The sequence below is a fragment of the Lissotriton vulgaris genome, unplaced genomic scaffold, assembly GCF_964263255.1.
Source record: "Lissotriton vulgaris unplaced genomic scaffold, aLisVul1.2 SCAFFOLD_1430, whole genome shotgun sequence".
In the NCBI taxonomy this organism is placed as follows: Eukaryota; Metazoa; Chordata; class Amphibia; order Caudata; family Salamandridae; genus Lissotriton; species Lissotriton vulgaris.
Window position 1 is genome coordinate 483,948 of NW_028251049.1, and position 15,941 is coordinate 499,888.

At 43.3% G+C, this 15,941-nt stretch overlaps 1 protein-coding gene across 1 annotated transcript in view; it reads right to left on the minus strand.

The window, feature by feature from the left end:
* LOC147663060 (protein KTI12 homolog) overlaps nucleotides 1-15,941 on the minus strand; it is a gene marked incomplete at its 5' end in the record, with an annotated part of 153,811 nt that overhangs the window by 83,761 nt on the left and 54,109 nt on the right. Inside the window, 2 exons of the mRNA XM_086950710.1 lie at nucleotides 4,047-4,109; nucleotides 4,192-4,351. Coding sequence (XP_086806836.1) covers nucleotides 4,047-4,109; nucleotides 4,192-4,351 — 223 coding nt within the window. The remainder of the gene's footprint in view (nucleotides 1-4,046; nucleotides 4,110-4,191; nucleotides 4,352-15,941) is intronic.

A 15,941-nucleotide genomic window follows, 5' to 3' on the forward strand; every position in this document is an offset into this window, starting at 1 on the left:
ACATAAGAAACGAAACTCTGGACCTTTCGACATCCTACTCAACGTAGAAGACTGAAGAATCTCCCTTGTGGCCAAGGAGTGACCACCCTGTGCAAACAGGCACCATCCAGCACCTCGACCCTTGCTTTGTTGCAGTTCCCGCCGGAACTCGAGCGACAGAGATCGACGAGATCAAGCTTGCCTGCCTTCCTCCAGCCCGATCCACAGTCCCTGCAGAGCTGAGACGCGTGGAGGCGACCGGAAGCGTGGGGCACGCCATCTTGAAAAGGCCACGAGACGCTGGCCGTGCAGCCCACGAGTGACCCTCGAAGCTGTACACCGGGGTTTGAGAAGCCCCAACCCTGAGCTACACTTGCACCAAAGCTACCCCCTCCACACTCGATGAGTGCTGCGTGGGGCCCTTCTGCTTGTGTTGGCTCAACACGTTGGCCCGGTCACTTGCCAGCTGGCTTGTAGCCCCTGTGCCGACGAAAACCTTAAACCAACCTGCTTTTCTGGTTGCTCCAGATTTGCACCAGCTCCTGTGAAAAGGAGCCCCCGCTCTGACCCTCCTGGTCTGAGTGAGAAGCAATCTCCCGGTTCCGCGTGGATTGCTTTTGCCAAGTGCTGTTTGCTCCAATCTTGAAGCCAACGGTGCTGACGGCGAGAGCCTGCATGGGACAGATCGTGACCTGCTCCTGGACGTCGCAGATGCCCCAGAGCCCACGTGACAGCGGAGAGAAGCCTCACGACAACCATCTGATTGCGCCCGACATTGCCTGGTTCCGTCCTGGTTCCAACCTGGTCACTGCTGAGAGACCCAGACTCTGTCCCCTCTGCTTTCAGATACTTTTCGACTTCGATACACCCTTGGATCACACCGGACACTTCTGCTTCCCATCGCCTGCTGCATCTTCAGCTCCAAGCACCAAGAGCCTGCGTGTCAAAACCCGACGCCACTTCGACCCTGTGCACCCACTTCCTGTGGGTGAGGTAACATTGCAACGCCGGTGTTCCTACACTGGTACACACCTCTAGGGTCTGTGTCTTAAGTTTTGTTCCTCTAGGTTCAGCGGAAGTATCTTTAAACTAACTTTGTGTAACTTTTACGCACCATTGACATTGCATTGGTGCAAGCCGCACTTTACGTGCTGCACCCGAATTCTTCGGGCTTCTCCCGACTTCAGCATTGCTAGTCCTGACTGCTCCCAGCGATTCTCTAGGCCCTAGGCCTAACCACTGTTCGATTGGTATCTCTTATACCACTTTTTTAATATATGGTTTGAGTTGCCCCCCCGCCCGCATCCATAATTGTGCTACTTTGTATGTTATACTGTGCTTTTGATTTAACGCTTGTGCCCCTTTGCTCATAAAGAGTACTGGGGATTAATTTAGAAATAAACACATATATTTTTATAATATATACTTGTGTGGTGTCCTTTCATTTGGTATTACAGGATTGTATGTGGTGAAACAGCTCGCTTAACACGACCTCTTAAGTTAAGCCTTCAAGGCTGCTTAGTCCATGCTACCCCTAGGATAGCTTGTCTAAAAAGGTTGACGTACAACCAGACACCATAAGGGATTGTTTGGACTGATACAAGGTGGTTCCAGAATTGGAAACACCACATATCAGGCCAACTTCTCACATCCGGTGCACATTTTCCCCATCCATCAGAGGCAAGATGATGACACCTTGGAGATGACAGAATCACAAAACTACAGTGTACCACAACAATCAGGTATGAAGGGCCAACCCTCTCACCATTCAGAAACATACAGGTGTTGGGGCAATGAAGAATATGCAGGGAACTAAAAGTAACCATTAGAAAGCTTATTACCAAAGATAAGTAACTTTTCTTCTCATGGGCACTTTTTCCCCTCATCTTTGTAAGGATCTTCTAGTGAGATCTTGCTAGAAGGAGGGACAGATGGACAGACAGGATATCAGGAAATAATGAAGTTAAGGCCTAGCAGAATTAGCCTTGCTCATTGGTTGTGAATGGAGACCATAATGTTCCAGAAACATTTGCTGAGATGAGCTAATCGCTGCTCAATGAATGTTGACCACAGAAGCGTCTCTGGACACCCTTCAAAGACGGCGCAAGCAAGGATGCTTTGGGGCGACGAGGGAGAGACAATGAAGGTTGAAAAAATCGGAGGACGTGGAGGAAAAGGGGTGAAGCTGGGAGGAGGTAGTGGACAAGATGTGAAGTACACCTCTCACCCTAAAGAAGGTAAGGATGATGACCAGCTCTAAGATGAGACTGCCTAGAGTTAGTCCTCTAAAAAAATAGGGAAATCAATACAGGACACTAATGCCATTGGTCTAGATAAGCAAAACCTTGAACAGGTTGAAAACACGGTTTCTTGTAGAAATACTTTTGTGGACTTTCCATCTTTTCTATATCCACCAATTTAAGGATCACTAGGCATTCTTCAGTATTGCAATTTCTTCATGCACCTGTGTTCTTTAAACAGCGAATTGCCTGTAAAAATAAAATACAAACATCTTTGCTGCACATCAGGAGCCTTGTAATTTCTTTTCAGTCTCTGATTACATGGTTGTGAGGAAGCCAGCCTAAAAAAACATCTGCATGGCTTCTTTCATTAAAGAAATATTTGGCCAGATGCACCAAGGGTTTCTGGTGTCGTAAGTCCTCAATCTCTAAAATTCGGGGTTTGCGACTGCAAAAACCTTGTATATATGTACTAAACCAATTTTATGATTTGCAAAAAAGGTTTAATAATGGTTACCCCTTTGGTTTTTTGAAAGGACGTGTTTTTAAAGTTCCCTCAAAATACCAAATGGGTACCTTATCTATCAATGGTTTGCAACCAGCATACCGGTAGCAACCAACTGATGAATTAAGACTTCCAAGTTGGGGTGGATGTTGGTTAGGGGGGGGCTAACTTGGATGGCAACTTCAGTGCTGTGAAGTTCCTCAAAACTTAAAAAAAAATTATAAACAGCAGTCCATTCTTCAGGGCTGCTTTAAAAATAAAAGTTCAGTTTTGAAATGCAAGGACAGGCAATGGTAATCTGCTGCAAACATCCTTGTCTTTGTAGCCAATTGGAGGTAATCACAATTTGCGACGTGCCTAATGAATATTAATTAGGTAGGTCGTTTTGCGACTCACTTCAAATTGTTATTTTACTAACCAACCTATTAGGTAGGTTTGCAAACGAGTTTAGTCGTTGCACAAGTGTGGTAAACAACTCTTTATCTAAATCTTTGAGTACATATAACCTATTATTTTTTGGTGCCAAAGATGTCCAATTCAGTTATAAATTGCTGCAAACTGCTTTAATGTAGTTTTCAAATAGGAGACAGTGACAGTGGCTAATCTGAGTAGGAGATCTTGCTAAAACTACAGCGACGTCTTTGCTCTTAACAACGGAAGCACAGGAAGAATAGCATTTGTTTGAATTTCTACTTTCTGCTAACAGAGGCTTTGTGTATAGATCTGCGGTAATTGTAATCAACGATCGTGGTAAACTGTACTGGTATTAAATAAACATACAGAGATATTAAAGTGCAATTCAAATCTACCAACGCACACTGGAAATGATTTTAAGAATTAGTACGAAAGGTGCCCTTGTTCCTACCACTGAAGCAGGGAAAAATACAGGATTCTCCACCTAGCACTTAGTACTAGAATGCCATTTATAAATGTGCCTTAACTAATTCCTTAGCAAAGGCACTGAGGCTTTGAACCCAGCATAAACTAAGAAAAGGGGATACCAGAAGAGCAACATCCAGGAGCAGTCATAACCTTAAAGTGCAGTATCTTCTACAACGCACCAGAGCTCCTCACATTGTTTGAGAGAGAGGCCATTTAAATGGAACTGGCCAATTGAAATAGTAGGTCCTTGAGGGAAAAGGGACACAACCTGCCTTTCTGCCATATAAGAAAAGTGTACTGCTCTGGAAAGCTTATCCATCTAAACGCATGCATGCAACATGTAGACCACCTTTTCTTTGATAGGTTATTTGCACAAACAATCCATTGAAGTAGATTTACCTAAGTGCTTTAAATAAGTTAAATAGTAAGTAAATACTTACTGTCACAACATCTCGCGTAATTTTGTCCAGCTCGTGCAAGAAATTAGTGGATGAAAGCGGTTGCTGTATGAAATATAAAATATTAGAAATGTTTGCATCTATAATTAATTTACAATTGTAAATTTAAAGTGTTCGATCCACGTACTGTTTGTGTTGACTGGTTTGGAGGAGGGGCTTTCCTGTGGAAAATGGCATCACAAATGGCTTCAAATGGCAGTGTGTCATCTTTCTGCACAGTGAATATAGGACTGTCCCAGCGGTTCCTTGAATCAGGGGCTTCGAAACGCTGTACAAGTGCATTAAATCTGTAGGAGAATGGGGCATATGCAAGACAAACATTTTTTTAAGTCCCATCATACAAAAAGGCACGGTTTCAACATAAATTTTTAGTTCTTGAAAAGGCAAGTAGCTGCAAAACAGGCTAAAGGCACAGAGCGATTGAAAGGTTTTGGAAGAAGCATGAAAAAAGTACAAAATAGGACTTGTAGAGTGAAAGGAGTCAAAGTTACTGGGTCGATACAAGAGTACACTAACTTTCTACATTGGAAGTTATAAATAACAGTACATTTGATTGTGTATATTTCTTTTGTCCTCCTTTAGGCCTTGCTAGATTACTGTGTTTAACTATTAATATTTCCCCTCTGCCACGTGGCAGAGGGGAAATTGTAATAGTAAAAAACAGTAATCTAAGAAGGCATAAAGGAGTCTAAAGAAATATACACAATCAAATGTCAGTGACTGGTTCCCAGCCAAGTGTGTCTGACAGCCAGTGAGCAAAGCGCAGACTGAGGGAACCTGACCAAGAGAAGGCATAGGTTATTTCCCCAAGACCAGATTGAGGGTGACTAGCACAGGGCAGGATGAGGGTGTCTGGCCCAGTCAAGTGCAGGCTATGAGAGGCCCAGCCAAGGGCAAGAGTATGCTGTAGGATACCTACCTATTAGCAGACTATGGAACCAAGCCAGGTTCTATGCTGGGAGGCCTAAATAAGAGCAGGCAATATGTGGGGCTTAAACAAGGACAGGCTACTAAACAAGGTATATGGTGACCCAACAAAAGGCAGACTATCTAGACAATTTCTGGATCAAAAAACCCAGTGTGCGTAATGACTTTGGAACAGAGAATTTGCATATTCAATCAAACCAATGTCAAGCCACTATTCTCTTGATAACAATTAGCAAACTACTCCACCGCCCTTATTGGGACCATTGTGCATCAAAAATTAGATTCCCTCACTAGACTTAATTTGGATTGTGTTGCAATGCTACCAAGATTCTAATGGCTCTTCAAGCACGTCAACGAGTATACTACATTCTACCTATCAACCAAGATAATCCAACTATGTCTTGTGATGTGCCGGTATGGGCTACTATCCAACCCTCCTGCCCTAATTGAAGTCCCTTTAAACCATTTAGCAAAAAGAATTAGGTAGTTATCTTTAGCACCCTTCTCTATGGTAGATAATCTTATCTACTTGCAGATTCCTCTGCTTGTTAATTTCCCCAGGCGACAAACTGGATCCAGAAACGCTTGCAATATCGCAATCAACCTCCTTTGCTATTTTACACCACCTCTGTACATAATGACATGGAGCCCACATACAGGCATCATCCGGCGAGCTGATGGCAGTTTATTCATTAATGCTTTCAGCATCCTAAAATGCAGAGAGTAACTGACAGATTGAGAACACTGACCTATGTCAAACTAACGTATTAACTTCCAAAAGTCCACACCATATGGTAAGGGTGGGCGATAGAAATCTGCAGCTAGATGGAGTATCCACCAGAAAAGTGTTACCAAAGGTAAGCAACTTTTTCTTCCAATGGTTACTTCTAACTGCACATGACCCATTATGAGAATCAATTGAAAAATAATGCCCCGCCTAAGGTGGTGGGTGTGAGGAGCAGACTGGACTCCAGGAACTCCCGTAGGAACTAGCAAGCAAAAAGACCCTCCCCTGCTGACCTAAGAATTAATAGAGTACTGCCTGGTCAAAGTATGGATATTCCACCACGATAAGGACAGACTTCAAAATGACTTTACCTTGTTTGCGCCAAGTAATTAAATGAAGAGCTGATGACCTACCTGGTACTGCTCAATCAATGTAGAGACAAAGGGTCCACTGTAGATTCTAGAGGTGTAGCCTCTTCTCCTAAGGGCAGAGAGGAGAACCTAGAGAGCATAATGCATGGCCCCATGTGGAAGGGTGATGTCGCTTTCAGAGGAAAGGATGCCCTAGTCCTTAGAATCATCTTGCCAGTGAAAATGGTAGTGCATGGAAGTCGGAAAAACAATGCCTATAGCTCACTGAATCAACATGCAGAAGTGATTGTGTTTTGAAATACAACTACATAAAGGCTCAAAAAGAGCATTTATAAGGAAAGTGAGGACTAAATTAAGTCCCATTCAGGCATAATGAAGAGGGCAGTGAGGAACACGTGTGAATACCACATCACAACTAATGATATGAATAAAGAGAAATCATTAGGCAAGAAAGACTGACAGTTGCCAAATGCAACCTTCAACAGTACCCACAGCATGGACATGTAAGGTCAAAGAAAACACAAACAAAAAGAGACCAGAAAACATAGCTTGTAAAAGAAACTGCTTCTCTCTGCACCATTCGACTAACTTGAACAAACTGCCTGAGTAGATTGACTTTGTGGAAAGTCAGCAGCAAAAAAAGAGCATCCACCACTTCCGACAGAAAATCAAAACTGCTAAGCTGCTTTCACTCAATCTCCACACATGGGGGAGTAGATTGTAGCAGGCAGGATGTAGTTCTTTGTCATGTTGACAGAATAGCTGATACGCCCAAAGAGAAAGCCGAAGAGTAGGTTAGATACTGAGGTTAAGCAGTTTGGTGTACCAGACCTCCTTGCCTAATAGGGACCACCAGGATCACCTGTGTTCGGGCCCTGCCTGACTTTCTTCAGGACCTGTTTGATCAGAAGCAGAAATGTGTATAGGAGACTGGAATACTATTAACAGCAGAACGAGTGCTCTAGAGACCAACTAGGGGGAAGCTTTACAGTGCAGAATGCTTGACACAGTGTCTTCAGAAGAACAAGTTACTTACTGTTGGTAAAACTCTTTCTGGTGAATACTTTAACCGCATATTCCTCACCATTTGATTCCCCCTGGGGGGCAGATTTGCATGCTGAACTTTTTCAGCAAATGTTCAGCGTGCCATTAGGTGGCAACATTGCCAGCTTACTGCATCAGGACTTGACGGCAAAGAGTCCTTTATAGGCATCATCCCAACATACAGATATCAGTTTTCATTTTTTTTACTTCCTCACCCTCAGATGAGGGTCAACTGTGACCGACAGCAAACATGACAGCATGACTGTCCTGTCTCAAGTTCTTTTTAGAAGCACAAAGGTCCACTCCACATAATGTGATGGGTGCCAGTGAGGAATCTGAAGTTAGAGTGTCCACCAGAAGGAGCATTGCTAAATATAAGTAACTTGTCATTCTGATGGACACTTAATCAGATTCCGCACCTTTTAAATAGATACCTCGCAACGATGGAGGATCTTAGGTGCAGACTTTGTACCTGGAACTCCTTTAAAACAAAGTTTGTGATATAGCCCTCTCTATGGACTTGAGAACGAGACAGTCATTCTTGTTGAAGGTGTGAACTGACACCCCGTCCAATATCGGAACATTCCTCGCCAATGCCACTAGTGGAATGAGCCCAAAGGCCTTCAGAAGGCTCTGTATTGGAAAGGATAATCCATCTGAACAAAGTAGTTTTCTGAACTGCCATTCTTTTTTTAACAATAGCAAATCCAACAAAAAGCTTGTTCTCCACCAGATTACCTTAGGCTACCTTAGTCCCTTGGACGTAAAAGCTAAGGACCTTCGTAGGATCTATCTGATGAAGCCTCTTCTACTTAAAAGGATGAGGCAGAGAGAAGCAAAGTAGGGAGAAACATTGACTTCCCACATGGAAGGGTAAAACCACTTTTGGCACAAAGATGCATCAGTTTGTGAGAGAAAAATGGCGTAAACACAGTTGCACTTACAGTGGCAATGAGGAAAACTGCCTTGATGGCTAGCAGGATAAGAGGACGACACTGTGCATATAAAGAACGTGGGGACTACTGTGGCATTATAAAGGGTGCAGAGGAAAACGTGTGAATTCATTCAGGAAAGTATTACGAAGTGACTTAAACAACGAAGGTTGGTCAGGAAAAAAACAAAAGATCGATAAATAAACCTTTATGGTGCACATAGCAAAAGCTTACTAGGCTAGTAATAAAAAAAAAACAGTACATCAGACAACTTGGTCGTAAGAGTATCTGCCCGACGGTCCACACACTAGGTCGTAAACTTCATAGAGCAACCAGAGAAAATTGGTTTGGGGGAACAGGCAAGACAATATCTACTACTTCTATGGGCACATCAAACCCTCTCAGCTGGTTCTACTCAATCTCCATGCATGGTAGGGGGCAGGATACGATTTTGCTATCCAAATGAGTTGGTTACATCCAGCTGATGGGTTCTGCAGGTCATTCATTATGGCTACAACCTCCCATTTCAATCTCCGCCCCTCAGTTCTGCTCATCGTGCCTCCATCCTTGACCAAGAATGGCTACACCCTCTCATTCCAATCTCCGCCCGCTTGTTCTCAAACGTCGGCTCATTGTGCCTCCATCCTTGACCAAGAAGTTTGCTCACTGTTGGTTAAAGGAGCCATTTAGAATCCCCGAAAAAAGAATGAAGTTTCTGGGCTTTCTCTTCAAAGATGTCAATCCGGGGTTTGTGAAGCATTCCCAATGATCAATCCACTGCATACAAAGACTGAAGGGCCTGCTTACGCCAACGAACCTCAGAGGCGCCAGATGGTGAAGGTGCTAGAAGATGCAATATGAGCAGGATGGGAGTAGGATGTGAGTAGCCTAACAACCATCAAGGCTGGAAAGTAGCTTTCACTTGCAACATCAGTATCATAGCCCAAATGTCCCAGACTCTCCCCGGTGATGAAAAGCCTTCAGGAAGACTGTGTCCAGAACGGCTCCTATTAAGGGAAGCTTATCAGATGGTAGAAGATAGGACTTGGGCTTTTGATGAAAAATGTAAGAGCAGAGAATTAATAACAACACTTCCTGAAGGTTAACTGAGACTGAAACTTACCTTTAACAGCCAGTCATCAAGATACAGAAATATGTGGATCCCCAACTGGCAAAGATGAGTAATGACTACTTACATGAACTTCATAAAACTCTGCAATGCTACTGTCATGCTGAAGTGCAGTACAGTGAATTGGAAGTGGTCCAATCCCATTTAAGGTGGAGAAACTTACTGTGGGACTGTAGGACCAGCACATGAAAGTAGTGTCCTCTGGACCTAAGGTCAACAGAACCTGAGTGAGTATCATTATTTTGAACTTCTTCTTGAGGAACTTTTCTTTTTGAGGATAGAGGCAAATATTCTGAGAGCTAAAATTATTCCCAGGCCATTCCCTTCTTGGGAACCATGATGTACCTTGAACAGCAACCCAGGCTTCCCTCTGCCTTGGGTTTGAGTTTGATACTTCTCTTGCCAAGTAACAATCACTTCCTTGAAAATATGAAAATAAAAGAAGAATGATCTGCTGATGGCTAAGAAAGAATGGAGAAACACGAGGAGGTGCTTGAAAAGGGATGGGTACAACTATGCAATTTTGAAGAATCCATTGGTCTGACGTGATGGAGTGCCAGTTGAGGAAGCAGCAGTGTATTCGACCCCCTGCTGGACACAAAGGGCTGAACGAGGAAAAATTGAGACTAGGCAGCAGTGGTGCCAGGCAATCAGGAGGAGGAGGAGGAGTACTGATGCTAGTTTTAATAACCTTATCCCCTACTCCCAGGACCATAAAAATGTGAGAACTGCCATTGGCGATTGAAAAGGGCCCTCAACTACCCACAAAATATCCAATATTGCTGATGGAACTGGCAAGTGGAGGAAAGCAACCAAAAGAGACAAGCCACGTCTCTGCTGTCCTCAAGCCAGCAGAGCAGAATCCCCTCGTGTTAAACAATCCAGCCCGATCAAAAGGAGTGTCCATGAGTGAGGCTTGGACATCCCCAGAAAAACCGAAGGTAAGCATCTAAGTGTGCCATCTGCTTTCAACACTAGTGCCCATGGATCAGGCAACAGAATCTGAAATACAGGCCCAACTGTAAAATATATTTAGCCATTTCAGGGCCATCTGTTACTGTCTGAGTGAAGAAATTACATACATCTTCACACTAAATGGATTAAGCCTCATTTCCCAGATCCCAAGGGCCTGGAGTTTAGCGACCAAGGAGACCAATACCATTCAAGGATTAAAGTGCTGGCTTATGAAAAGACCCTCTTATCCATCATATATATTCTTTTTGATCTGGTAAAGCAGTAGATAATGCGAAAATATTGATTTTGCTCATAGAAGATTGTACAATAAGGCTATCAGGAGTGGGATGCAGGTCAGGAAGGTTGGATCATATGATACAGGTCTGTTTTATCTTGCAATACATCTACTCACTGGTGGAGTTGAACACCACTTACAGCAGGCCACTATGAGGAGACAATCAAGGTGTTGTTAAATGGCAGCAAGTTTCATATTGACGGATTGGGCTGTACAATGTCAGTCAGGAGGTTGGTATTTCCCTCCACTGCAATGAGCTGCACATCTCACACCTCTGTAGATCTTTGAATTAAGACTACAAAATTAGTACTGTATTCTGTAGGGGGCCATTGGAGCAAATTCAAGTCAGTCTCTTGTAAAGTATCCATTTTCATTCTGGAGATTGAATTAAAAACTAGCATTAGTATAATAAGGCGAGAGCAAGCTTTCAGTCATCTCATTATCATCTTCATTATGGAAAACATGCTCAAGGATTTGAAATGCATCCGAATAAGAACCAACTAAGGCTGCCATCCTCCTGAATTACTGCCTCAGAGGAAAGCCCAAAAAAAAGTGAGGCTTCCCCAAACTGAGGTTTGGCATCCTATAGCCAAAGCTTGTTCTGAATACAATATCAGAGTCAGAGATGCAGCAGGTACTGGTGACAATAGAGAAATTACTGATGGAGCCTGCGGCAAAGGAGGCATAGCAGGCATAATCTAACCAGGGTCAGTTGGCATCAGTGAAGAACCCACTGACAAAAACGGACTTGGATCAGGACTGGGCCCATTTCTTATGCTAAGCAAGAATTTAGATTCTCCTCACTGATGGGCTTTGGATGCATCAGTGTTAGAACTGGCATCTTTGGCGTGGTTTCCCCTGTCTTTTTGGCCTCTACCTCCTGTATTTTTGACGATGTTCTGGATTTGGTTCAGACTGTGCTCAGAGCCCTCCTGCACAAAGGGAACAAAGACTTTTAGGGGTATACGTACAGGACCCCTGACTACAGAAAATTAGATCATCCTGGAATCAAGAAGGAACCTCTGCCAAGGATAAAGCTGAAACTGAAGAAGGAAGACTGTCCTGCTGTTGCTCTACTGGACTGACCTGCTGTTGCTTTGCTGCCAAGGAGAGGGGAAGGACTTTGCTTTGTGCTGTGTCGCCTTGCTTGAAGGAATCTCCAAGGGCCTGAAGAAGAGCTGGCTCCCTGTTAAGAAGTCCCAGGAAGAAAAGGACTTCTGCCCCAGCTTCCCTGAACTCTGCTGAGAGAGTTCTGTCCTTCCTGGAGTGCTTGGATCATGTGTGGTGCCTCTGGAAGTTGTACTTGTGTTGAGAAGTTGGAAACCAAGATTTAGAGAACTTTCTGCAAACTTTATCGCATCGCTCATTTGCTGAGTGCACCCCCGTCAGTGCGATTAAATTCCCGCCGCTACGAAGGCCGAGATAGTCGCAACGCCTGTTGCCGCTGCCAGAGCCATTGCATCCTTTGTTTGCGGGACGCACCAGACCGGTGTGGGAAAATTACCATCGCTGCGAGGATCGTCGCAGAGCCTGCCGTCACTGAGTGAGATCGTCACACCGCTTACTTGCGGACCAAATCACTTCGCTGCGAGAATCGTCTCAGAGCCATCGCATCGACTGGCCACGAGAGTAGAAGATCGCTGCTGAGCCGCGCATCGTCGCCGCACCGGAGATCGTTGCCGCCCCAAAGATCGTCGCATCATCTCTTTTGCGACACACTTCCACGAAAACCTGTGCACCGGAATCCACGCATGGTATTGCATCCCTCCCTGTACAGACTGGAGTCACCGCAACACGCACGCTACATCGAGCGAGGTTGTCGCATCGCATCCCTAGGGTCTCAGGAGTGACACATCGCTTGCTTTTAATCGCTACAGCTTTTCACTTGGAACTTTGTCTCATTTAAAGGTACTGTTGGCTAAAACGTGATGCAACTGTGAACAATTCTAACACAACCTTAAGAAATGTTTTGAAACCATATTCTGGAACTGTGTGTGTATGTTAGATTTTTGTTGTTTTGGTCTAGTGTAGTTTAGATTAAAGATACATTTATTTTTATAAACTGTTGTGGAGTCAGTTTGAGGTGTTTTCACTGTGTTACTGTGAGTGTTGGTACAAATACTTTACACATTGCCTTCGATAAGCCTGACTGCCCGTGCCGAGCTACCAAGGGGGTGAGCAGGGGTTATCTAAAGAGTATTTCCTCCTTACCCTGACTAGAAGCAAGGGTCCCTATTTGGACAGTGGTACCTACCTCTGCCAACTAGAGACCCACAGTTCTAACAATCAGGGTGCATGTGCCACAGAGCAGCATGATTTAAATCCATGTCATTTTAGGGGCTGAAATCCCAGCACACTGTCAGAAAGGGATGACACCTATATGTGGCTCTATGTCGTAAGTATTGTTTGGATTCGCAATCCAGTTTCATATCTAGGAGAATTCCCAAGGTGAGGAATCTCTGGTTATAGGTATCCGTCGTAATGCTTCTAAATTGATATGTAATGGGGTCAGAATGTATATAATGTATGCATGCTGCTTATGTTTTTGGCAGGCAAGAACCATAGCAGTTTTTAATATAAAATGTATTACTGGCTGAGAGTTTAACAATTATCTTTCAAAAAACCCAAAATACACAAAATGGACAGCTCCTCGAAAAGGAACTCTTCAGGAAGTAGGAGGGTAGTAGCGGTACAGAAGGTGATAACAGGTGTCACAAGTCTCACTTTCCCAGAGAGTGACGCAGAGAAAGCAGGCCTCCAATGTAGTTGCAATCTGATATAAACCAGTAAGTGGCTGTAGACTTTGAGGTTGATTTTACGGTAAAGCCTCTGTAGTAAGAGATACAGTGAAGGAAATGGAATAGTGTACATGTACATTGCTACTCAGCACTGAACACAGAGAGTAGTGAATGCATCCATGTTGTGACAGCAAGGCTCCTGTAGGTTCACTGAACATGGAGTAGGTATTAACTGGTCGAGAAAAGCTTTGTCACAAAGGCATGCTTGTTTCATAATATATTTCTTCCAGAGGTTGAAAGACATGCCCAACTCTAGAAACCACCAAGAGGAGAGGTTTTACCTTACTAGGTTGAACATGGAAGATAAGCTAAGCTGCAAGTAGCAGGACAGGCGTTGTCAGAGACGCACTGAAAGTAGACAAGTAAAAGAAAGGGACACTCTGGAGAGGTAGACAGGCCCTCAGGTGCCAAGTACACCACAGACTGAAAATTAAATAAAACACTAGGATATAAGAGTAAGAGCTAGAAGATTTCTAAGAGCACATAATTGCTTGCCATCATGGGAAGAGGTGACATGCAATAGTAACACTGTGAGTCATTAGGCATTTGAGTAGAATGGGCAGAGGGGAGCGGCAGACCTAGTGAAAAAAGAGTGCAAAGGTATACAGAAGGACACATAAGAGTTTTCAGAGGCAGAACTCTCTCCGTTTATGGGGTGAGGTAAAAAATACAAAATAACTAAAACAATATATTTTAAACGAAAAGGACCAAAGAGACTATATTTCAAAAGGAACCAATGACATTTTGCACAAAAAACAAACAGCTTTCCCTAGACTTGAATCCTGTGGGGACTATGCCAAAGGTCTCACTCACAAAGCCTAACGAAGGTGAAACCAGTCTGGAGTTTCTTGTGTTCTAGTTTAGACAGCACTTGGGCAATCAGTTTGCACTTAACTTTTCCCACTGGAGAAGGGCCAGGGCTTATTTGCATTTAGCGGTTTCTGGTCTGAGATACAATGGGCAAATAAATGATGGACTGGGATGTGGCCCGAATAATTACCAGCCGGTTTAATTAATTCAAGCATTTCACTTACCACTGCTTTGTTTTCATCAGTCAGCATGCACTACAGCACTGGTGACTCAGTACCACCACCCTATGGATGTACCCTCATGAGGGACTCTCTAGCAGTACATTTGTGTATTCCCTCGAGCTAGACTCTGGGGAAGGAGAGAAGCAGATCTGTCTTTGGATTCATTAATCCTCCAATTTTTACTCATCCTTTACACAAAATGATGTTTGCGATCCGCTCTGGAGATGACTGATCACATTTCCACTTGCACACATTTCAATGATGGTGATCATTAATGTGATTGAAATTGATACAACTGTAATCTTTTCATATCGTTAACAAATCTAAACGGAAAGTCACTGATACCAACTTAAACAGCGCCACGAGGCAACAACTCTAGGTGGAGTTATAAAACTCCAATACTATAGTTAGGTTGCCATCAGCCAGGGCCTACAGTAAGGGAGTGTGGAGGAGCCCTCTTGATTCTAAAGAGTGGTGAGACCAGTCTAGGACAATTTCTGAACCAATGTTATTAATAATTTGCAGATTCAAACTGTGCACAATGTTTTTTTTAAATGTATCAGAACCGCTAAAGCAAAGGCACAAACAGTTGGTTGGGACAGATAGGTCAACTACCTAGGGACCTTTATCCTCATAACTTCTTTTGTGAGTTAAGGATTCTTCTACCAAGTGTATGAAAACCAGAAAACAATGATAATGGCTTAACTGCTGCGCTCATTACAATTTGCATCTTGCCCAAAGTATAACAACCAGTCTTCACTGAAATATTTTAGACTCTACTTGTTAAGAGTAACTTGCATTTGGACAAATATCATAAAACTAGGGAGGAAAAAACAGGTTTTGGATTGAGAGATGTAAATGTAAGCCTCAAAACCTATGGCCTGAATGATTTATTATTGCACACCGTGAAACCTGTCTGACATGAGAGTGTGTCAGTAATCACTGAAAAGAAAATATCCTGTATGCCAATAAAACAGGGAAGATTCGTACACCCCCAACAAAGCTTGAGAAATCTTTGCCAACTAAAGAAGAAAAACTATTTTACATTATACATTATGGAAGTAGCAGTAATTCATTAACCACTTTAGTTCGAAGACACATTGCTAGAACAATTAGCACGCTGGTTCAAATTAGGTACAAGCTGGTTTCCTCGCACAAAAAATTACAAATCATAAACAAGAGACCGAGAGTACGTCATAAGACATGGCATGCACATACTAGCCCCGTGAGCTCCACCACATTGTAAGAACCATAGAAACTCTTAGCTGAGAGAGGGAAAATACCAAGAGAACTATCCTATGTCTGTAAAAGAATACATTATTCAACAACAAACACACAATGCCCTAAAGAAGGGTAAATGTAAGTCGGGAGGCTGAAACATACTGCCATTTGCCATCTATAATCAACTTGCAATATAAAATAAGTTCAAGTTCTTTTAACTTCCTAAAAAGTTGTTATGGAATTTTGAAATGCAAATTCCTTCCGTTATACGCAATTGTCCGATCTTCCAGTTGTGTGCACAAAAAGTATGCTACAAATAAAGAACCGAATTTTGACAGGGAGCCAATGCCCCCCCTGCATTCTTCATCGGACACCAAATGTCAGCGAGCAAGTTTGGTCTACTAGTGCTTCTACTATACCACATTAATTAAATCTGATCAACAAGAAA